The sequence below is a fragment of the Rhinolophus ferrumequinum genome, chromosome 6, assembly GCF_004115265.2.
Source record: "Rhinolophus ferrumequinum isolate MPI-CBG mRhiFer1 chromosome 6, mRhiFer1_v1.p, whole genome shotgun sequence".
In the NCBI taxonomy this organism is placed as follows: domain Eukaryota; kingdom Metazoa; phylum Chordata; class Mammalia; order Chiroptera; family Rhinolophidae; genus Rhinolophus; species Rhinolophus ferrumequinum.
The window spans coordinates 29790443-29816347 of NC_046289.1; the positions used below are offsets into that span (position 1 = coordinate 29790443).

Genomic DNA, 25905 nt, shown 5'->3' on the forward strand with positions numbered 1-25905 from the left:
TTGCCCTATCTGATATTTCAGATTTTAGAAATAAATGATAAATTAATATAACTTTTTGGATCATTTCCTTAGGAAAAAGGATCAAAAATAGAATTATTAAATTAAATCATAAAACATTTTTATAACTCTTAAATACAAATTTTCTTTCCAAAGTTATACAGTTTATATGGCAACTAAATATCCAATGCATCAATTTTTATCACAATAGTGCAACTGTTACATTTTCTGAAACTCAAGGAAAATTTCTGAAAACATGTCCTATACCAGGTTTACCTCTGATGCTTCTTAAAAATGCAAATTTCTGGGTTACAGCCCTATTTAATAAATAAGAATTTCTCGGCTATGACCTACGAATATACAATTTAATAAATTATTAACATTTGTAAAATAAAATTTGCCCAAAAGATTTTAAGAACTACTCTATTATAGTACATATAGCACTTTCTCATATTACCTAAAAAACCCAAATTATGAAAATAATGATTGATTATTAGCATCTATCAAGTGCTTTCTACTTGGCAGAATGTGTTCTAAAAGCTTTTATTTGCATTACCTCACTTAAATCTTACAATAATTCTATATGATAGATAAGATTATTATTCCAATTTTACAGAAGTGGAAACTGAGGCACAGTGGTTAAAGAGTCCTGTTAAGAAAACATACTATTTCAAAACAGGTTGTCAAGCTAGGATCTGAGCTCTTCTGTACTATACGTCCTCTCCTATGTAAATTATTTTTCCCAGGTAATATTCCACCATACATCATTCATTCTCTCAACAGATGCTGTACCTGAGGGCACGGGAGCAGATTTGATTAAGGTGACTATAGAAAAAATAAATCAGTATAAAACAAAGGGAGAATATAAAATATTTAGAGTATAAAATAAAATAGCAGAAGCATAAAATACTCGTACATGGAGAAATAATACTTGTCAAGCATGTCAAAAAGAAATTTTATACATAGTGCTATTTTTATGTTCATATATATATATGAAAATGACATTATCACGACCTGGCTAACCAGCAGCTTCTGAAATGCGATGATGCACAGACTAAGATTAGACCCACCTTAACACAGCTCATATAATATTTAAAGTGTTTTGAAAAAGAGATTTCTCCGATTCCAAACCCTGAACACATTATGCGATTTACAAACAAAGAGGAACAAATTATTAAATGATTGACAACTGGAATCTATGTGGCATATATGTATTTTATTAGTAATTCTAGTATTTCAACTTAATATAATGACAACTCAAATACTCTCTCCTAACTAAAGCCCCTGGTCAAAGGAGATACATTCTCCCTTTGGAATACTCTATACTTCTTTTTGATACACGTAAGTGAGAGGGCTAAGATTTAAAATTAGGTATTCTCACCTCATTAAGAAAATTACTAAATGTGAGGGGCTATCATCCAATACAGAAACAGGTTGTATCAGTGACAGATGAGGTTCCTCCCAGCAGAGTGCTTTCAATCTGGTAGAGAGTGCTAATCCTGTTTTATAATATTATTTTATTTTTTGTGCGTGTTGTTTTATTTTTTAAAGAATCATTGTCCAGAAAAAATTGCTAATCTTTCATTAATCTAAATCTGTAGGAACACAATTCAGACCATAAGGCCATAACAAAAACTTTACCATTAAAACTTTACCATATATATTATCCTTCTGGACAAACTAGTTAAAAAATAAACATATTAAAGTGATAGTCTCATGACATGTTATAATATTGTATTCTGTTCTTTTTAGTATGTTTGAATCCATTTCATAAATTACTTTATATTTTCAATCCTGTCTATAAGGGATTTTTAAGAGTTCTTCACATATTCAACTTCCATTAATTTAAAAGTTTAATATTCTATTAAAATCATTAGGAAGGCTTTCTCAATATAAAGTATTGGTGAAGGGACTTTCCTACTAAATTCCACTGAAAGAAAAACAAGTGACCAAGTAGTTTACCAGTAAGAACAGGTTCAAAGTATAATATGAAAACTACCTATTTAGGCCCACTTATTTATCATTTTAAAATATAAAATGGTAACATTCTGGCTTCCTTCTGAATAATAAAGATCAAGGAAATTCAAGAAAATCTGGCAATCTCTCAGATTCAGTTGAAGGGGTCCAGAATATTCCTCTGTGGCATAAAAATTATTTTGAGCTGAGGGCATTTGAGTCCCTGAAATTACTTGCCTGCCTAAAAAGAGAGCCTCCCAAAAGAGGCTCAAAAAAAAACTCAACTGTCTAAATCCCCTCCTGAAAAGCAACTCTAATCTTCTCAGAGGAGGAGGCAGCTCACTGGACTTTCTCATATAACAATCATATCTGCCATTTATTCTCCTAAGGATCAGTTAATCTCCAAAAAGTCATTTGTTGTCCCACAAATGACCTTTCTCCTCCCTTTCTAAAAAGTCATTTGTTTCCCAACTGCTCTTCTCCCCTTTCCCCATTAAGATATATAAAACCCACAAATTCTATTTTTTTGTGAACCTGGGTACATACGTATATAATTAAAGCTGTTTTTTTCTCTTACTAATCTGTCCTTGTCAGTTTAATTCATAGGTCCCCAAGTATTAAATTAAGAGGGTAAAAGAAAAGGTTTCCTCCCTGATACACTAACTTACAGCTATAGATCTAAACCTCTTTATATTTTCTGATCAAGTTTTGTTACATACTGAAAGTATTAAACATGTAAATCATCTTTTAAAGGAAGTTATTTTCTCTTACAAATGAATGCCCAAGAAAAGGTTTATATGACTGCCTCTGAATGTGGCTCAATTTTTGCAAACTACAGGCAGGAGATAATATACTGACAGAATTTTCAGATATATAATAATTTAAGATTACACTTACTGTATGCCCTCTCAAAATATTTCCAAAACTTTACAGATTGAACACCATTACAGGCTTATCTCTTTTTTTTCTCTAATCTTACTACCCTCTATTGTTGGAAGGCAAGGAAGAAAGGTGTAAAGACAGGTAAGAAGGGTAAACTTAATCTGTTGGCTTACTGTTTTCTAAAGGAAACTATGAAGCTTTGAGATGCCTCTAAACTAAAAAGGACAAAATAGCTTAAGCCTTTTAAAAACTAATTTGTAAACCAACTTAAGTGCCATATGATGTTACTGAGCACTTTTATAAACGAATCATCTGCACTTGGATACATGTTTTCAAAATCAGTTGGAAATCTTTAATCAAAGGCTCAATGAATGAAGCACCAAAACTTCAGCTTTTGAAATTTTTAGTGAATTGCAATCACTGAAAACAAAGATTGCAAAGAGGAATATGTTGAAATTCATTCTTTCAAAAGCAAAGGAGGAATTAAATAACTTAAAGAATAAAAGCTCATACAGGATACAAGATTTAATTTTGAAATTGTATAGTTGTGCTTTATAATATCCTGACCTGTGAGCAAAGCCTTTTTGACTTAGTTCCCATTTTCAAGTGAAATTAATATATTTATATTTTATACAGAACTGAATAAAATAGAGAAGGCCTACAATTTTGCAACACCTCACTAAGAATCATAGACATCAGTTAAAGAGCTTAATCAACTAAAAATATTTGTCAAAGGAAGGAATTCTGATGGAGCAAAAAGATACCATCTGTGAAAGTCCTTAGGCTAAACTATTTAAACACTTTAATACTTTTCTGCAAAAGACTATAGGGAATTTATTTTAAAAATTTAAAGAAGACTACTTTAAAATTACACTTTTTAATAAAATATCGGTGACACAACATTATTGATTGATATAGCTAAAAAACTGCTTAAAGCAGGTGAATATATACAAAAAAATATTATTCTGGGGTCGGCCCAGTGGCTCAGGCAGTTGGAGCTCTGTGCTCCTAACTCCGAAAGTTGCCGGTTCGATTCCCACATGGGCCAGTGGGCTCTCAACCACAAGGTTGCCGGTTCAACTCCTCAAGTCCCGCAAGGGATGGTGGGCTCCTCCCCCTGCAACTAAGATTGAACACGGCACCTTAGGGTGAGCTGCTGCTGAGCTCCCGGGTGGTTCAGTTGGTTGGAGCCCATCCTCTCAACCACAAGGTTGCCGATTTGACTCTCGCAAGGGATAGTGGGCTGCGCCCCCTGCAACTAGCAACAGCAACTGGACCTGGAGCTGAGCTGCGCCCTCCACAACTAAGACTGAAAGGACAGCAACTTGACTTGGAAAAAAGTCCTGGAAGTACACACTGTTCCCCAATAAAGTCCTGTTCCCCTTCCCCAATAAAATAAAATAAAATAAAATAAAATAAAATAAATTATTATTCTGCTTTTGTCACCTTTTATTATGTTAATATAACAAATATGCTTATTTGTTATTTTTTAAGACATGGTTTTATTTTTGAAAATAGTTTTCAGTAGACTGGTTTTATGGGTTCACCAATATAAATCCAATTTCTTCTTTCTAATGCCTCAATTCCATATTTTTTTTATTAAAGTTTATTGGGGTGACAATGGTTAGTAAAGGTACATAGGTTTCAAGTACACAATTCTGTAATACATCATCTATATATCACATTGTGTGTTCACCACCCAGAGTCAGTTCTCCTTCCATCACCGTATGTTTGATCCCGTTTACCCTCTCCGACCCCTCCCTACCCCCTTACCCTCTGGTAACCACTAAACTATTCAATAATATTTCAAAACATATATAATTAATTTTGTTTTAATATCCTTTAACTCTCTGACATGAAGTTGTTAGAAATCATAAATTATATGTTTGGACTACTGATAGCCTAACAGCACCTTTAACCCTGTTCACTAACTGATTTAACAGAGTCCAAAATTACACTACTGGAGATTATGGTAAACAGAGAAAAACTGGCTTAAGACTGAATAAAATGTTGCATTTTGAGAATCAACATTATGAACTTTTTAAGATGAACTACATGAAAAACTGGAATTCTGGGAAAGAATTCAATTATGATCTTATCATTAACACTTCAAACTGCATTTTGATTACATATTCTGTAAGTCACAAACTACTTTCCACAATACCTCTTACAGTCCCATACTTTCCCATGTGAAAAATATGGTGTGAGCACAAGCATTTTTATTACATGAATACTTGAGAAATCCAGAAAGTAGCTGAGTGAATACTACATATTGAGTAAACAAGGAAATAATTACACCATACATATCAAAATGGTTTCAGGACAGCCTCAACTAATGGAAACCACTAAAAGCAAACACGGTAGCTTGGACAATCACAAAATTTGAAAAAAAACCAATAGCTTGCACTGGCCTGATTGAAAAGTTTCATCTCCTACACAAGATCACTCTATCAAACTGGGAGAGGTGGATACTTTATCTATTGCATTGAAACCAACACAGAGAGTCAAGAAAAGTGAAGACAGAAAAGAATATCATCCAAAAAAAAGAACAAGATAAAACTCCAGAACGACCTGCCCCCCCAAAAAAAGGAGGTAGGTGACTTACCTAATAAAGAGTTCAAAATCATGGTTACAAAGATGCTCACTGAGGTCAGGAGAACAATGCATGAACAAAGTGAGAAGTACAACAAAGATTTAGAAAATATAAGAAAACACCAAGCAGAGCATAGTTGAAGAATACAAACTGAACTGAAAAATTCTACAGAAAGGTTCAACAGCAAACTAGATCAAGTGGAAGAAAAGACAAGTGCACCTGAAGACTGGGTGATGGAATTCATCCAATCAGAGCAAAAAGAAAAAAGAATTGAAAAAGAGTAAAAATAGCTGAAGGGATTTATGGCACACCATCAAGTGTACCATATTTGCATAATAAAGGTCCTAGAAGGTGTAGAGAGGGAAAGGGGAAGAAAGCTTATTCAAAGAAATAATGGCCAAAAACTTCCCAACCTTGAGAAAGAAAAAAAACCATCCAAACCAGGAAGCCAAAGAGTTCCAAATATGATGATTCCAAAGAGACTCTCACCAAGATACATTATAATTAAATTGTCAAAAGTTAAAGACAAGGAGAAAATCTTAAAAACAGCAAGCAAAAAATAACTTGTTATATACAAAGGAACTTCATAAAACTATACGCAGATTTTTAAGTAGAAACCTTGCAGGACAGAAGCGAGTGGCACAATATACTCAAAAGGCTGAAAGAAAAACACTGCCAATCAAGAATACTCTACCCAGCAAAGATTACATTCAGAATTGAAGGAGGAAGAGAGTTTTCCAGAAAAGCAAAAGCTGAAGGAGTTCATTGTCACTGGACTGGCCTTACAAAAAATGTTAAACGTACTTCTTTAAGTTTACAGCCACTGTGGGAGACAGTATGGTGGTTCCCCAAAAACTTAATCATAGAATTACCATACGATACAGCATTTTTACTTCTAAGTATATATTCAAAATAATTGAAAGCAGAGTCCCAAAAAGATATTTGTAAGCCAATGTCAATAGCAGCATTATTCATTATAGCTAAAACGCATAAGTAACCCAAGTGTCCATCAACAGATGAACTGATAAAAGTGTAGTATATGCATACAATGGAGTATTATTCAGCCCTAAAAAGAAAGAAAAGTTTGACACATTCTACAACATGGATGAACTTTGAAGACATTATGCTAAGTGAAATAAGCCAGTCACAAAAGAACAACTACCATATGATTCCATATGAGGTTTCTGGAGTAGTCAAATTCATAGAGACAGAAAGTAGAATACTCATTGCCAGGAGCAATTCCTGGAAATTGGACAAGAGCACAGAATGGGAGTTAATGTTTAATGGGTACAGAATTTCATTTGGGGAAGATGAAAACATTCTGGAGATGGCGGTGGTGATAATTGCATGACACTATGAATGTACTTAATACCACAGAAATATACACTAAAAAATTAAGAATTTTATGTTATGTATATTTTACCACAATAAAAAATTGGGGGGGTGGGGGGGAAGAGGGATCAGCCACTTCAGAAAACATTTTGGATCTTCCTTGAAATGTTAAACATGAAGTGACCACTCCACTCCTTTCTATATATCACAGTTAAAATAAAACATAGTTCCATACAAAAACTTTACAAGAATGTTCCAGGCCACATTATTCATAATAACAAAAAGTCAGACAACACAAATGCCTGTTAACTGATGAATGGATAAACATTCATCAAATGGTCTATCAATGGAATATTATTTGGCAATAAAAAGAAAATAAAGTACTGATATGCTTGTATGCTATAACATGGACAAACTTTGAAAATACTACGGTCAGTGAAAGTAGTCACAAAAGAACATAATTTTGAATGATTTTATTTATGCAAAATATCCAACATACGCAAATATATAGAGGCAATGAGTAGATGAATGGTTGCATAGAAGAGGGAGATTGGGGGCACAGAAATACATGCTAATATAGAGAAAAAAAGAATGTCTTAAAACTAATTGAATCTCATCTATTTGCACTAAAACTATGTCAAGACTTAATATTATGTTGCCTCAAACCTAAGTAAACTGTAAGAATTTATACTCAGTGCCAGGCAGATAAGTGAATTCTGACCAGAATACAAATGTGACCTCATTCCACACCCTGCGACTCATACTTTTTCAGACTGACTATGCTCTTAGTTATTTATAAGAGGAAGAGATAATATAGAACTTTACAAAAAAAGAATAAAGAAACAAAGAAGAAAGAAAGAAAGGAAGGAAAAAAGGAAGGAAGGAAGGAAGAAAGAAAAGAAGGAAGGAAGGAAAGAAGGAAGAAAGGAAAGAAGAAAGAAAAAGAAAAAAGTCATCTTCTTAACTTACTTTTAAAATTATTGCCTTTTAAGAAGCAAGTTAATTTTGGACCGAATTATTCAAAATATTATTTTTCCTCTACCAAAATTATGCTATGAAAGTTTCTCTCAAAAGTGAACTGTTCAGAAAATACACTCAAATTTGAAAATGCTTTCAGGGATCTTCCTTGCTTTCATTAGCAAAGAATGGACCCCTTTCTTGGCTATATCTGTTCTCAGTATTGTGAGCAGCAAGCGCCTATAAATCAAAAACAGTGAGATCATCATTTCCTTTTGCTCCTGGAGTTAGGGCTCTTATTATCTCCTAAACACTTACAAAGATGCTGAGGCTGCAGAGGAAACCAGGGTTGATCAAAGTTTAAATATAGCTATTGGGTTACCAGAGAGTAAATTTTTGCATTGAACACCAACAAGGGCTGAATGTTAGAATCAGAACTGTGTAAAGAGTGGGTAAAAGGCAGGTTTTGCCAATGTGTATATATATACATACATATATATATATATATATATATATATATATATATACACATACATACATATATATATACACACATATATATATACATATATATATATATATATATATATAGAGAGAGAGAGAGAGAGAGAGAGAGAGAGAGAGTCTATTACTCTCTTACTCTCCATTTCCCATTCATTCATTTAGTCACTAAATCAAATTTTGTACCTTCATCCATCTATTAAAGGAATATTTCTGGTGAGCGTCCTATGTATTAAAATACTATGGTGGGTGGTAGTGATATAACATTAAAAATGAACACAATCTCTGCCCTTAAGGAGATTATATTCCATAAAAAAATATAGACAGTGTACAGATAATGATAATATAATATAATATAATGTAGGTAAAAGCTATGATAAATGCTTAGATAACACATACGGTAAGTACATGGGAGATCATAGATCCAGGAGGGGGAAAAAAATACGCTCAACCAGCCTTCCTTGCTAAATGGATTACACTAAATTTGAAAATTAGGCTTCCTTCTAAACTTTACTTGTATTTATTTCAGAAGGCAAAAAAAATGGGGTGGGAGCAGTTAGCTCAGTTGCTTAGAGCCTGGTGCTCTTAACAACAAAGTTGTCGGTTCGATCCCCACATGGGCCACTGTGAGCTGTGCCCTCCACAACTAGATTGAAACAACTACTTGACTTGAAGCTCATGGGTCCTGGAAAAACACACCTAAAATCAATAAAAGTTAAAAAAAAAAAAAAAGCTATCATTTACTACACTGACTAGGTAAGAGTAGAAAGAAGGAGCAGGAAGGGCTGGCTTCCTTGAAACTGCTGCCCAACAAATAGTCTAGTATTATGGAAATTTTCCCAGCTGGGTAGAGATATTCTAATTCTCCATAACCTGTTAAAAACAGTATTTTAGAATTTTTAAACTCTTAAAACATCTGGAAAAGAAGCAAATGGTGTCAACTAGCTTTTCCTTTGTCATTTTCCTCCTAATTTGGGCTGAGTCATAGCAGGTGTTTCTTAGGAAGCGCATTAGGTTAGCATACTTACCAAACTTCTTTACCTGCCTATTTGATTGTCTGATTGTCTTCCCAACCCACAGCCAGAAATCTTCCACTTAAAAACCCATAGAGGAGTTCATAAACAGGACTCAACCTCCATTGAGGCTTTTCTTTTTGCAGGTATTAAATCTTACATTCACTTTTAGTCTATGTAGTCTCCTCAGATACCAACATAAAACAAAATCAAAGGAAACAAAACTCTATTCCACCTCCTCCTAAAAAAAATTGAGGAAAAAATATAATATTATATATATATAATATATTATATTGTATTATATTGTATTATATTATTTAGATAGATAGATAGATAGATAGATAGATAGATAGATAGATAGATAGATAGATAGATAGATACAGAGAAAGACAGAGATAACAATTAAATGATCTAATTGAGATACTATACCCAGGCAAGCAAAATGTTCTGTGGTAAAGTAATAACACTTCTTGACAATGTATTAGTTCTTCCTTAAATTAACAACTGAGAATCAGTACAGTAGATATCTCTTAACTTTATCACTTTTTTTCTGGGACTACTTTCTCCCTTATTTAATCAGGGTCTCCCATCATTCTGGCCATAGGCATCTGTCCTATGATCAATTAATACAGCCTATAGCCCTGGCCACAGTGATTGGCTGAGATGTTGGCACATGACCCAAGGTATTTTACGTTTTAGAGTTGGAAGTGGAGAGACCATGGGCTTAGAAGGAAGGAAATTAGAGTAAATTATCAGGAGAAAGTAAATTATTTCACGGAGAAAGTCTGACCACCGTGAGACTAAAACTAAGACAGCCCAGAGAAGATGATGGCAGAAACAAACCCAGTTGCACAAACTCCCTAATGCTATTCTTTGAGGTTCCTACACTCGAGCTAGTTTCTGAAGCTCTTTATTCCATGAGAAGCAGCCTTAGTAACATAAGCCAATCAAGTTCCATTGTGCTTTTTAAGCTAGTTTGATTTAGGTTTCTGTATCCTGGAAATGAAAGAATTAACTAATTAAAATGATGTTTATTTCATTAAAAAATTCTACTACGTGATTGGCCATTTATATGCCTCAGGTGGATAACTCAGATACTGTCCATCTTCAATCATATGTTACTTGATTATAAGAACAATGGTTAAACCTAACTGCTGAAGAACTTAAGATGACCATCTACTAGTGCTTCTCAATAAATAAATTCTAAAAGGAATGAACCTTCAAAAGAATTATATATACATACGATCTCAGGAACGTATGGAATGATGGAAATGAGGAAAGTTCCAAAAGCAAAGTAAAATTTAAAGTCTTTGGATCTGCAGTTCTGACATAGAACATAGTACCTTAATACCATAACGCCAGCCTAGATTAAGCTGTATTGTCCCGATACACACTTTATAGACCAATAAACAGAAAGCTAAAAAGGAACCTGATTAAAAATGATAAAAACTTAAGAGATATTATTACAAACAAGATAGCTTTGGTAGCTGTCTCAGATTTAGCAGAACTATTGGCAACAGAGCAAAATGAATGATCAGTAATGTTTAAAATGCTGCCATTGGAAAAATGCATTTCCACACCAAATAAAATTTATTTACAGAAAAACAAAAGATAACTATATAAACTACTCTTCTATTTGGTTCAATAAATATTAAAGGTCTCAAAGATACTCTAAATTGAAATTTGATAAATGGACCATTAAAAATTAACTAAATTTACCTACCTGAAAATGCAGTATAAGAACGTACAGCTCTATGGAAAATAACCACTTCAAACACTACTGTTTATCCTCTGCTGACTGGCATTTTTAAGAAATTCAATTCACCATAGCAACCTGTCTTAACACCAGCAGATAAGTACAGGCTATATTTAGATATGATTGCTTTCCAGAAGGCAATCCTGCCTTCTTTCATATTTAATGCCATGATCCAAGGAACCAAAATATCATTCAATCAAACCATAGTGTGAAGACGTATACTCAAAGGGATAAGGCTGTTTCAGAACCATGAAAAGAATAGTTTCCACCAAAGAGGGTAAAATTTGTAAAGCAGTACAAAGATACATAAAATTTTGATGTCTAAGAAATTTATAATCAGATACAACTATTCTGTCCAATTTTATCTTTGTTCTTAAAAGATAAAATACTGCTATCAAGCACTAATGATCTATAATATCAAAATTTATTCCAACTAGCAAGTTGCTATTCTTTAATTACTATGCTGCAATTTCAATCTACCATCTTCTAATTAAAACAGAAATTTTTTTTAACCCAAAAGCAATCCTTTATACATGACGTACAAGAGCAGTGGTAAGACAAAGCAAGTAATACAAAATAAGAAAGATGAGTTGATTAAAATGCTATTGTTACAAAATTACTATGGACCTATTTGTACTTTATAACCTTCATAATGATAGTGAAAAGAATTTCTATTTTACTGAATAACCTACTTTTACAGTTTACATCACAATATACCAAAGTATCATAATAGTCATAGACAATACCTTTTATTTTTTTTTACTCTGTAAATGAATTGCATCAAAATCATTACTAAAGATGTGAAGAAGTAAATGAAGTTCAATTAAAAAATACTAAGAACATATCACCTGATTCTCATTAGGATGGCTACTATTTAAAAAAAAAACGAGAAAAAAAAAACAGAAAATAATGAGTATTAAGAAGGAAGTGATGAAATTGGCACCCTTGTGTATTGTTGGTGGGAGTATAAAATGGTATAACCACTAGGGGAAACAGTATGACATTTCTTCAAAAAATTAAAAATAGAATTACCATATGATAAAGCAATTCTACTTCTGGGTGTATAAGCAAAAGAATTGAAAGCAGGGTTTCAAACAGATATTTGCACATCCATGTTCACTGCAGCATTATTCACAATAGTGAAAAGGTATAAGCAACCCAGTGTCCATTGATTGATGCATTAATGGATAAACAAAATATGATGTGTGTGTATGTATGTATGTATGTATGTATATACACACATATATATACATGGAATATTACCTACCCTTAAAAAGGAAGGGAATTCTGACACATGTTACAACATGGACAAACTCCCTTGAAACTATTATGCTAAGTGAAATAATAGCCAGTCATAAAAAGACAAATACTGTATCATTCCACTTCTATGAGATTCCTAACGCAGTCAAAATCATAGAACAGAACAGTGGTTGCCAGAGGCTGAGGGGAGGGGTAGAGAGTTACTGTTAAATGGATAGAGTAGCAGTTCTGCAAGATGAAAAAATTCTAGGGACTGGTTGTATAATAGTGTGTATATACTTAATATAACTGAACTTCACACTTAAAATTAGTTACGATGGTAAATTTTTTTACTATTTATTTACTACAACTTTAAAAAGTACCAAGAATATTGATAAGAAGAAATAGTTCCTTATCCACAATATTATTTATCCAAAGTTTAGGATTAAGAGTTCTTCAGTTTTATTGAATCATCCTTTTTTATAAAGGTTTTAACTTGGTAATACCTTTTTCAAAATCTTGACATTACTGAAACAACTGAAAATATTCTCTGAGTACCATACAGAAAAACAATAGACTGACATACTTGTCATGTTGTGCCAAAATTTAAAGAATATAAACTTTCCCTATTTGACTATAGGGAATATTACTAATATCCTGCATTATGAATTATATATATTTCTAGTATTCAGAGATGGCCGAGTCTTCTATGAATTAAACAATCCATCCTCTAACTGACTTACATAACACACATCTAGAATGGTCCTAAATATTTAAGAGCTTTTTCAAATTAAATAAAACTAGACAAACCTACCTATACCCACACACACAATCAGTATCAACACAATAAATAGTACAGGCATTCAATTTCTGTTAGTCCTTTTCATTCTTATGTTATTTTTCCTCTTTTGATTCTTAAATACTTTTTAATAATTTCTGTAAATGAATTTGTGTTAAAATAATTATTTATGCTAAATAATTTATAATCAATAAGAAATCTAAAGTATAAATATGGTAAGATGTTTTACCTTTCATCTTCAGTACAGAGTCAATGGAGATTTGAAGTATTTTTGAGAATTAACTCAAAAGACCAAAACTGAATATAACAAAATACATTACACAGTACCTCTTTTGCATGTTAATAGTCATCTCTCCAGAAGAAACAGCATAAATGATTTTTAAAACTTATGTAGCACATATTCCTCCACTTAAAGAGAACAAAAATTAATTATACCATGCTAAAAATAAGTTTGTTCTTGTATATATGAAAACTATGTATCACATTAGATATGTTTCTAATATGGTGATAACATGAAGTTAAATTTTATACTTTTCAATGTGCCACTAAGGCCACTAAAGCATGAGGTCTTATAACACAACTCAATTGGTCAAAATATACATACAGCAGAGGAAATCAATCTTAAAATATCTATAATCATAAATACAAGATAAGCTATTACAAGTTAAATTGTTTATTTCAGAATTTAAGATACATGCAAATTACTAATCCAAACAAACCCGTAGGTACATTCATTAACAAAAAGTGAATGTCAAGTTCCTATACTTAGCCTTAAACTCAACACCCACAGGACTGTGACAGAAACTGTTCTCGGAGTACCCAAAGAAAGAGAGCGCCTCAGGTATCCCCTTCACCTCAACCTGCCACAAGCCATAGTCTGCTCTCATTATAACGACAGATCTAAAGTTCTTAGCAAGATGAGAAAGTTCATCTTGCTTAGGGAGTCACAATTTTCTTTTCTTCCATGGCATCTGTCCTTCATCATGCTTACACAATATAGCTCACTCAGCTCATCCAAGCCCAATAAATAGTTTTACTACAATGAAAGCAAAATCTCACGGTGTGTACCGTACACAATTTAGATAAATCACAGAGGGCCTATCACATTATTCCAGTAACTTGACACAGATTTATAGTATGAACTAGTCACTTTTGGTTCTGCCTTTTCATTCTGCTCTGAGGCAGTAATCCCCTCAAACTTCATTCATTCATTCATTCATACACACACACACACACACACACACACACACACACATTCAATTTTATTTCTGTACTTTGCCCAAAAAAGTTCAGCACCTGCACATTTATCTCACTAAGATATGCTACCTATTTTTCCCTTTTCTCTTTATTGTCTTCCTTTCTATAAACATTAGTGATTGAAATACTCAATTTTTCTTTACACATCAACTCCTTTCAGCATCAGCACCTCACGTAGGTGAATCATAATACAAATCTGCCAAGCATATTAACACATAAAGCATTCATCCAATATTCTAATTTTTTAATTTAGGATATTTATTAAAATAACATGTATGCAACTTGAGCAACCCTTACACTACTATGGAGTACACATCAAATGTCAGTGACTTTTTTAAGGAAGGGATTTTTGAAAAAGAGTTACTTCCAACATACAATTCAACTCCATATAAAGCCATATAGTGTACATGAATCAGTGAACAAATAGTAAAAACTTGTGTCAAGAGTCTGAAACAGAAGATAGATAGCTGGCTTTAAAAAAAATCCTTACACATGCAAACGGTATGCACTAATACTGCGATAGAATGAAATGTTATCTCAGAATAAAGTATTGCCCATCATAACAACTTTCGACAGTACACTATCTTTTTCGCACTAGGCATTTCTTTCCAAATCCAAGTGGCAAGGGCAAAAAACAATTCTTTCTCGCTAAATTCTTACATTCTAAACTAATGCCAAATTAAGAGACTGATGCTAAATTAAGATAGTATCTGGCTATTTTAAAACAGAAGGCTCAAAATTATTTTGTCCATCCAATGCAGTAGTGACCTGACATAATTTTTTTTTAGACTACTAAGATTAAATTTATAATTTAGTTACAGATTGCATGATGAATATTATTCTACATTCTAGAAAAAAGTAACAAGTTATTTCAAAACACTACAGCGCCTTATTATAATCCACTAATTAAGTATAATTCTCCACAGTTTTTATATCATTAAAGTCCATATGTGCACATTTTCCCCTCAAAGACTGCATTAAATAGATATATAATCCTATTGTACGAAAAATACACCTTACAAACAATACAATAACGGAATTATTTAACTTATTTATTCAGATGGGTGAGATCTTTCAAAGAAATTATAAACTTTCCTCCCATATCCATAAAAAAAATAGAACTCTTCATGTAAATAAATGTTATGCAATATTCATTAACTAGAAATATTTACATTCACCAGATTAATTATATTCTTGACTAAATTGTTATAGGGCAAAAAGGACAACTGTCACTCTTCAATGGAATAAAAATCATATATAGACAATCCTTTTGAGTGAGGAAAACAGAGATTAAGAAAAAAAAATTGAGAGAGCTTGTTCTAGAAACTCATTTCTGAATTCATTACATTATAAAACTTCCAATATTCAGTCATTTTCAGCGTTCTGTGTTTTGTGACTACTTTTTTAAATGAATGGAAAATCATTAAGGAATCAATACTTTCAGGTTCAACACTTTTTTGTTTTTTATTCCTCATAGTCTTAATAAATTACTTCTAAACGTTGTGGTAGTATAGATTACATGTGATACAAAAGACTGATCTCCTGTTAAAATATATTTTACTGAATACATTATACATCATTAAAGAAAACACCTGCCAGCACTCAATTTTCTTATCTCTGCTGCACCGGGCTTAACTAGTCTTGATTTTTTTTTTTTTTTTTTTAATAAAAGATGACCTGTCTGGGAGGTTATGTTCATATAGAAGATAGCACACATAATTTCCAGTAAATATACAACTGCAAAAAATTAATTCATGAACTAGAAAGTGACATTATAGTAAAGTACATGCTGATAAAAAATGAGATTGACTCACGAGCAAGAACATTAAAATTGGAACCTATAAAACTCTTCAAAAATTTTGTGCTGTACACAGCTTTCTAATATAAAACATTAGAAATATATTCAATATATTCCAATATAGTTATTACAAATAATTATTTTATATTTATAATTATACTTAGAAATAATTATTATAAATTATTCAAAATAAGCTTAAAATTGATGTGAACAAATTCACTCTCACTTTCCCAAGCAAAGAAACTATTACTCATCTCCCCTGCTCAGTATCCACTGCCACACTGGCAAGGTATCATCAGTCATTAGCTCTACTCCTTGAAACTCAATCATTAATCATAACACTATCCCTTCTTCTAAAATCTCTTCTATTTCTAAAAAGTATTCTATAACTTTACTTCTGTTTAAACTATTCCATGTGTTTCACTATATGTAACACAAATTGTTAGAGAAGAAATTGCTCAACCTAAATCAGTTGCCAGTTATAACTCTTGAAAAAAGTCACACCAACCATAAAGTTTTAAATTATACTTAGTACTAAAAACCAAATACTCACAAAGAAGGATCTTGTACGAGATCTTTGAGATTTATTCCACTGCGATCTTCTGCAAGATTCCTGAAGCAACTATCACTCACTAAACAGGAAAGTGGGAAAAGAAAAAGAAAATTAATTATTGTGTACATGTAATTTAAATTACTGCTGACCAAAAGAGATTCTGAAACTAACTTTGGCTCTCTGGATAGTTTTTCCCAACATTAATATTGATCAAATTCTGGGCCTGAGAGATTTATCAACAAATATTAATATTCAATAACAAGCCAATAATCTAAGCACATGGACTTTATATAAATACAATATATATATATATATATGACTAAACATGTGGATCTAAACTTTGTTCTTACTTTCACAGACTAATTTACCAGCATATAGTGGCCAGTCACAACAACTAAAAAAAAAAAAAAGATAAATTATCCCCCAAAATCATATTTCTAAAGATATTAGAGAAGAATGGAAGCAAAATGGATAAACTAAGGAAAAAGTTGGTATCTCTTCTTAGACAAGCTGAGACTCTTGATTGTTTTAATTTCTGGGAGGATCTGCCATTTAGACACAAGCTAAGAATAAGAAAAAGAGGGACACTACCAAGCAAAAGAGAAACGAGCGTAGTTCTCGATGGTTCAAGGGCAATTACGATAGACTGGAATCTTATGGAAGCCCCAAAACAGTTTCCTCCTGGGATATTTGCTGAGGGTTGGGACTGCACACGTGGATTGGGGAGAAGGAGAGATCGGGCGAGAGGATAAATGTTTTCTGTAGTGTTGTGTTGATCGAGTCAGTCACTCTACAACAGGCAGCGCCTACCACTTTCTGTGTAGCATTTAAACAGGTCTCCCCTCAAGACATTTACTCTCAACCCCCAACTTGAGGGTCGGGGGGATGAGTAAAAGGAGGCAAAACCCAAAAGGTAGAGTAAAATCTCCCAACTTCACAGTTCATAAGTACAAAGTCAGACCAGAGAGAAATACCTGCAACACAACAGGTCTTGCTCTTAAGACATTTCAAACTAGAGGTAGACTAGGTATATCTAAAGCTGTGACTCAAATCATCCAGCTCAATTCATAATTGAATTGAGGTGATTAGCACTTCATCATTTCTTTCTAATATAGGAGAGAAAATAACATTTACAGCAACCTATGATCCTATAATAAACAGTATTTGGTATACAATAACAATTACAAAGCATGGAAAGGGACACGAAATGTGACCAATAACCAAAAGAAAAATATATCTTTAACTAGACCGATAGATGATACAGATTTAGAAGACAAAGACTTTAAGAAAATTATTTAACATAAATTAAAGATGTAGAAAAATATTTATAGTAGATAAAAAGAAACAAATTACAACAGAGAATTTAAATCTATGAAAAAGAATCAAATAGTCATGTTATAACTAAAAAACACATTATTTGAAATTGAGAAATCAGTGGGTGAGTTATATAGCTGACTCAACAGAGCAAAACACAGGATTAGTAAACTTGAAGACATCAGCAGAAAATACCAACTAACGCAAGGAGAGAAAAAAACAAATGAAAAGAACTGAGTTTAAGAGATGTGAGAACCAGTAGTTACCAGAGGGTAAGGGGGGCGGAGAGAGGTGGTAGATAAGGGTAAAGGGATCAAATATATGGTGATGGAAGGAGAACTGACTCTGGGTGGTGACCACACAATGTGATATATAAATGATGTATTACAGAATTGTACACCTGAGACCTATATAACTTTACTACCAATTGTGACCCCAATAAACTTTAATTTAAAAAAAAAAGAGATGATGGAATAAAACAGCCCAATGTAACTGCAATTGAAAAGAGGAGAGAGAGAATGGGGAAGAAGCAATATTTTCAGAAAAAACAACAACAAACAGCTAAGAATATTCCAAAACTGACACACTAACACACTGACTCAGGAAGTACAGTCAATCCACCAATGGAAAAAGTGAAAGAAAATCACTCCCAGCAATGAAATGGCTGAAAATCAAAGATAACAGAAAATCTTAAATATATATATATGTATGTATATATAAACATATGTACATATCTTAGCCATTTATCATCTACATAAGAAGTAGGAGACTATAACACTTGCCTTTCTTCTTTCAAAGATCCATTACCTAATTTTTATTTGAATTTAATACTAACTTTTCTTACAGAGTCCCTCAAAATTATAAGCTTCAAGCGCCCCCCCAATCGGGATTTGCCTCAGATATAAATGGCTAATACACACAAACAATAATGAATTAAAAACATCTGAAGTTGAAAAAAGTTTAGATTCCTTTTATTAATTCCAAAAAGATATACCCACTTTTTTTTGCAGTAAGTGGATTGATTTTGATTAACATATAATTTTTATTTCATATTTAACAGACACTGATCTCAGCCTATTGATTTGAGACAAATTTTCTGCTTTTCATAATTTTCCACACAAATGCTTTTTATTAAAGCATTTTCTGAGTAGGGACAAAGGAAAAAGTAAAGAAAATGTTGGCACACTTTAAGAAAAGTTGGTTCCCAGCTGAGCTCAACTATAATTGAAAGTGTAATACATTGTATCATAAAATTTGTTCTCATAAAGTTTCTTGCCCAATTTGGCAAATAAGAGAGCTTAATTTTAAACTTCAAGAGCCTGAAAGTTTTGAAGGCTTAATTAAAATGGAATAAACCTTTGCTCCTTGAAAGGCTTGCTCGTCAGCTATCTGAGAAGTGAGTTTTGCTAAAGAAGGCATTTTTCCAAAATTCATGTCCCATCCAAATTTTAAGTTCAAAACTGAGTGAGAAATCTAAAGGAATAGTTTCTCAACAAAAATTCTGAAACTTTGGCTGTGTAATAATATACATTATTTTAGTTAAGTTTTTTTCACCAATGCAACAAATTTTGTTTTTGAATTATAAGTAAGATACGGTACATTTTAATTAGCTACTGAACAGTTTTTTTCATATGTAAATCACACCAATAAAACCAGTTTTGGTCATTTTTTGTTATTGTTCTTTTTTACTCCTGCATATTACTATTTAAAGGAATTACTATGCTCTCCGTTCCACTGATTAATACAAATTCTTCAACAGGTGATTACCAAAGTCAGATAAAACAAGAAATTACAATAGAAACATGAAAATTATAAACTTGTACATCAATGCAGTTTATACTGATAAAATAATCAACTTGGAGGAGAATGAAGGAAAATTAATGAAAAATTTTGTAAAATGGACTATTTAGCAGAGTTCTCATCTAATCATATGCATTTTCCCTGAAAATGTTCATCTTTCAGATTTATAATCAAGATAATAATTGACATTATGTGCTAAGCATTTTATATTCATTATATTACTTAATCTTTACAATTATCTCTATTATTTGTAAACCCATTTTACAGATTAGGAAACTGAAGCAAGGGGAGATTAAGCATCCTGCTAGAAATTGTATAGCTAACATATAGCAGTATTGGGAAAATCCAGACCCTATATCTTCCGGAGTCTGCTCTCTTAACCACTATGCCATAATGACCATAGTTCTCATTGATTTCTCATATATTCTGGATTCTAATGAGAATATGTGGGAAACTTTCCATAACTTTAAAACAAATAACAGTTAGACAATTAAAATTAATTATGAAATAATAAATGTCACTCAAAGTATTATTGAAAAATTAACAGTTTTTAAAAATTGAATGGAGTATTAGGGATCGTCTACTTAAGTGGTTAGTGCTTCATATCTCATGGGTTCCTGGTAGTATCTCAGATCAATGACATTCCTTTCAGCTAAAGAGCTCTATTTTTGTTTTATATATTAGATTGCTTCAAAAATTATATCTGAAGAAATTTCTCCAAAGAAATTTTTATAGAAGCTGAAGCATACACATATACACATACATACACACCTCAAAATGGTATTAGTTCTACTCTTCATTATTTTATAGATTTACCTACGGTTAGGAAGAGTCAGCATTCAAACTCAGTATATATTTAGAAATATTTGTAAAATGGATCCTTAGCAGAGTTCTTCGCTAATCATAAGTACCTTTTCTATATATATTAATCTTTCTGGTCCATAATCAGGTAATAATTGACATTCATTATGTGCTAAGCACTCCACGTTCATTTTGTAACTTGTAACAAGTATAATATAGTATTATGTATAATCAATATTATCTTTGATAAAAATCTTTATAATGTATTTTCTAAGTCCTATTATTATAGATTGTTCCATCTCATTATTAGGAACTACGTTATAAGAGACATAGCCATCCTTTTCTTACTTCTAGGATGACATTTATATTCTACCTTGCTCTGGTCAGAAAGGATGTGTCTGTAACAAGAGAATTTCTATCCTCAAAAATTCATGTTTAAAATAAAGTATCAGAGGAATTTAGTAGTCATAAAATTGATCGTACTGTCTCATGTTTAAGAACATGAAAAACCACCATTTGAAAATTGCTAAGAAAACAGTGAAAAGAGTTTTAATTCAAAACTCATTCATTGTGCAGTTTCCAAATATCCAGTGAAATAAAAATCTAAAGGAATGGCCCTATGAAAATAATTGATAATTAAAATTAAATTAACTTTATACTATAGAGAGATTCCAATTAATTCACTCAAAGTTTCACTGAACAAATTAGACGACAGTTTACAAAGAAAAGTATACTTATATAAGTGTTTCAAAAGACAAACATTTGAATATTAAAAAGTTAAGAGCTGGTTCTTGGGAACATTACATATATTTCCAAAAAGTCCCTCTCTATAATCACAGGTTGAAAGTTAAATGTTTAGTGAAAAATGTCAGCATGCTATAATTTTAAAATATCGCAAAAAAAATTTCAGCACTTGATTTGTTTTATTCTATTCTGAAAATATGTCACATAGCTTAAATAATACCTGATACAAGAAAAAGTAGACTGACTCCATAATTCTTCGCTTCATTTTTCAAGATAAATCTTTTCTGTTATTTAGGTGAAACTCACATTACAAAATTTAGCATTTGAAGTGCACAATTCAGTGACATTTAGTACATTCAGTGTTGTGCAACCACCACCTCTATCTATTTCAAAAACATTTTCATCATCCCCCGAGAAATCCTGTACCCATTAAGCAGCAAGTCCCCGTTCTTCTCTGCTTTCTGTATGAATTTAACTGTTCTGGATACGTGTATGTCATACAAACAGAAGCATACAATATGTGACTTTTTGTGTCTGGATTCTTTCATTTAGCATAATATTTCCAAGGTTCATTCATGTTGTAACACATATCATCAGTAGTTCATTCCTCTTTATGGCTGAATAGTAACATCTGAATGTACGTATGTGCAACTTTCAGTTTATCCATTGATCCTTTGATGGCCATTTAGGCTGTTTTTACCTTTTGGCTATTGTGAGTAATGTTGAATGAGGATAAGTGTACAAGTATTTGAGTTCCTGTTTTCAATTATTTGGAGTATATACCCAGAAAAGGAACTGCTGGATTATATGGTAATTCCATGTTTAACTTTTTGAGGAATTGCCAAATCAGTTGCAATATTTTACATTTCATCAGCAACGTACAGGGGTTGCATTTGCCCACATCTACTGATTTTACTGTCTGTCTTTTTTAATTTAGTCGTAATAGTGGGGTGTAAAAGTATTATCTAATTGTGGGTTTGATTACATTTCCCTCATGACAAATGATGTTGAGCATCTTTTCATGTGCCTCTTGGCCATTTGGGTATCTTCTTCGGCAAAATGTCTACTCAAGTCCTTTGCACACTTTTAAACTGAGCTGTTTACTTTTCTGTTGTTGAGTTTTAAGACATCTTTATATACTCTGGATACTAGACCCTTATCAGACTTATTATTTGCAAATATTTTCTCCCATTCTGTGGGTTATCTTTATGTTCCCTCTTGATAGTATCCTTTAATGTGCAAAAGTTTTTCATTTTGGTGAAGTTCTAGTTATCGATTTTATCTTTGATGTCATATTTAAGAAACCACTGCCAAATCCAAGGTCATAAGGAATTTCCCCTATGTTTTCTTGTAGCAATTTTATAGTTTTAACTCTTATATGTAGGTCTTTCATCCATTTTGAGTTAACGTTTGTACATGGTGTGAGGGTAAGTCTAACTTCATTCTTTTAGATGTGGCTATCTCGTTGTTCTAGCATCATTTGTTGAAGAATCTATTCTTTTCCCCATTAAATGGTCTTGGCACTCTTTTGAAAAACCAACTAACCATAGATACACGGGCTATTTCTGACTCAACTCTATTCCATTCGTCTACATGTCTATCCTTATGCTAAAAGCTCACTATTTGAATTACTTAGCTTTGTAGGATGTTTTACTTTGGAAACTGAATTCCCCAACTTTGTGATTGTTTTTCAAGATATTTTTTGGCTACTCAGCATCTTTGCAACTCCATATGAGTTTTAGCATTCTTATCCATTTTTTCCCCCCACTGGAAAATAACTTTTATTGAGATCCCACCAGCTGCACAATCTGTTCTTGACACTACGCTCCTTCCTCCTTTGCAATTCGGTCTTTCTTAAGTGGTCCCATGAATGCTTTCTTCTCCTCCACAGTCTGGAAACGGCCATGGCCAAACTTGGACGTGGTGTCCATGAATTTCAGGTCAATCTTCTCCAGGGCCGCCGTTTGGTCTGCACCAGCAAGGACTTGCGGAGAGTGAGCACCCGCTTCTGGTTCCCACCACACAGCCTTTCAGCATGACAAAGTCATTGGTCACTTCACCGTAATGGACAAAACCACCCAGAGGGTTGATGCTCTTGTCAGACAGGTCGTAATCGGTGGAGGCGTTGTTCTTGATGAGTTTGCCATCCTTGATGAGGTAGCCTTGGCCAATCTTGTAGATCTTCTTGTTGATCTCAGTGCGGTGATGGTAGCCCTTCTGCCCAGCCCGGGCCACCGAGAAGGCCACCCGGGCAGGATGCCACGCCCCAATACAGGCCACCTTGCGCAGCCCTCGGTGGGTCTTACGGGGCAGCTTCTTGGTGTGCCAGCGGCTGGTGACCCCTTTGTAGCCTTTGCCTTTGGTGACCCCGATGACATCGATCATCTCATCCTGTCCAAACACTTGGTTCACAGGGACCTGCTGCTCTAGCCTCTCACGGGCCCAGTCCAGTTTTTCAGCCACTGTGCCTCCATTCACCTGGATCTCCATGAGGTGGGCCTTCTTCTGGCGTAGAGGAAGCAGGCGCATCTGGGTGTGGGCGATGACGCGGATGACCTGGCAGTACTTCTTCATGCTGTTGAAGTCCTTCTCCAGCTGTTTCTTGCCATCATCATCCTGCCACTTCTTGCAGTACTTGGTAAAGGCCTTCTTCTTAGATTTATGCCAGTTCTTATAGAAGCGCCTTTTGCACTCATCACTGATGTGCTCAGCAAAGATGGTCTTGAAGGTACGGAGGCCTCGAGGGGTTTCCACGTAGCCCACAATGCTCACCACCACCATGGGTGGCGTCTCTACAATGGTCACAGCCTCCACAACTTCCTTTTTGTTCACCTTGGATCCTGGCCTATCGACCTCCCGCACGATGTGGGTCATGCCAGCCTTGTAGCCCAGGAATGCTGTGAGGTGGTCATCCTTGGAGGGGTCATCCTTGGGGAAGCTCTTCACTTTCCCGTGGTGCCGGCTGCTACGCTTCGGAGGCAAGAAGCCCAGGGACCCATGCCTGGGAGCGGAGAACTTCCTGTGAGACATCACGCCTCCGATTACTGCCGGTAGAGCCTTATCCATTTTTTTACACCAAATTTCAGTTCCCATTTTAAGTAGGTTAACTTTAAGATAACATTTTTCTGTTACTTCAGATATTACTTTAATTTTTTTCATGCCTAAGTCCTACTATTTTCTACCTGTTAGGAGAAAAATTCCCTGAATTCTTCCAAAAAGGATGTTAAAAAAAAAAAGTACAAAGAATTATTATTGAACAACTGAATGAGGTACATGAACAATAAAAGGTAAACTGTCATGATGAAAATTTAGTAGTTTTCTTAATATTTCTTAGTATTCAACCTAAAATTACAAGCCAAAACAATGCTTACATTCAAAATTTACACTGATAGACATTTTACAACTACCAATGTTGTTTTAATTTTAAGTAATGTCTAGCTTTTATGTACTTTGTATGCTGTCAAAAGATAACTTATTCTCATTCTGACAAAAGTTAAAACAAGAAGCAAAACCTCCTTTCCCGATAAATTTGCAACAGATAATTTTCTGAGTTTAAGCTACAGTTCCAGCAGCAATTTTGGATCTGATGGAAGTGCAAAGAAAATTTTCATATTTTAAAATTAATTTAACTCTGCAATTGAAGAGCTTCCACCTTATCTTCAATTGGAAGTGATTATTCTGCAATGTAATGACATGCTAAACGGCAAGAAAACTTAATAGAATTCTAAAAACACATCCCAAATAATTAATGTGCTCAATTAAAATCATATCTTCATGGGCTGATACCAGTATTTTTCCAATAACTATCTGTGTGAAAAGACATTTGCAAAGATAATTGATTTTCATGACAGGAAATAGTAACTATAAACTCCAATTATCCCCTAATTCCATTCTTTAAATTGGTAAACATGTATTACGAATATTGTACTCAAATATTACTATTACATTTAGAGTTCATAAATTTAAAAAATTCTGGAAAATTGGGGGAGGGGGATATAGTTGTTGTAGTATATATCTATTTTTGGCCTCTTGGCCTGCAAAACATAGACTATACTTACTTTCTGGCTCTTTATGGAAAAAGTTTACTGAACACAGTAAACTTTAAAAGGACATGGTAATCTTACTGTGTTCCTGTAAAAAGTTTACTGGTTTATAGGAACACAGTAAGATTACCATGTCCTATAGAGAGCTAGTTGATGTAATTCCTGGTACGTGCATTAGTATGACATATGCTCATGACTTTTCACAGAAGGTGCTAATTGATCTATGCTCTTCTCTATTCCTTTATATCTCTATCCAAAGCCCATATCAAAATTCAAGTTATTGGGAAAATTCCCAAATATCTCCATCCTTTCCCATCCAGGTTATCCTTCAAATCCTAAGCAACCAGGGATCAGTGAAGACTGAGTGGGGAACCCAGATCCATGCCCACCCTTCAAGTATCAAGGAGGCCAAATGGAGAACTTGACTTCTATCCCACCTGGCAGTGAAGAAGCAGCGTCTGCCTTCCTTTACCTACTTGAGCATTACACTTAATGGTGAAACGTTAAAAATTTTCCCTTTCAAATTGGGAATGAGACACTGTTACCACTTCTACTCAAAAACGAACTGTT

General features: G+C 33.4%; 1 protein-coding gene and 1 pseudogene across 17 annotated transcripts in view; both read right to left on the minus strand.

Annotated features, from left to right (window-relative positions):
- The window catches only part of GPHN (gephyrin), a 438119-nt gene that overhangs the window by 342976 nt on the left and 69238 nt on the right, over positions 1-25905 (minus strand). For all 17 annotated transcript variants that reach the window (XM_033107419.1, XM_033107417.1, XM_033107412.1 and 14 more), the window contains exon 2: positions 16634-16712. In XM_033107419.1, coding sequence (XP_032963310.1) covers positions 16634-16712 — 79 coding nt within the window. The remainder of the gene's footprint in view (positions 1-16633; positions 16713-25905) is intronic.
- On the minus strand, positions 23063-24322 carry LOC117023015 (60S ribosomal protein L3-like; annotated as a pseudogene).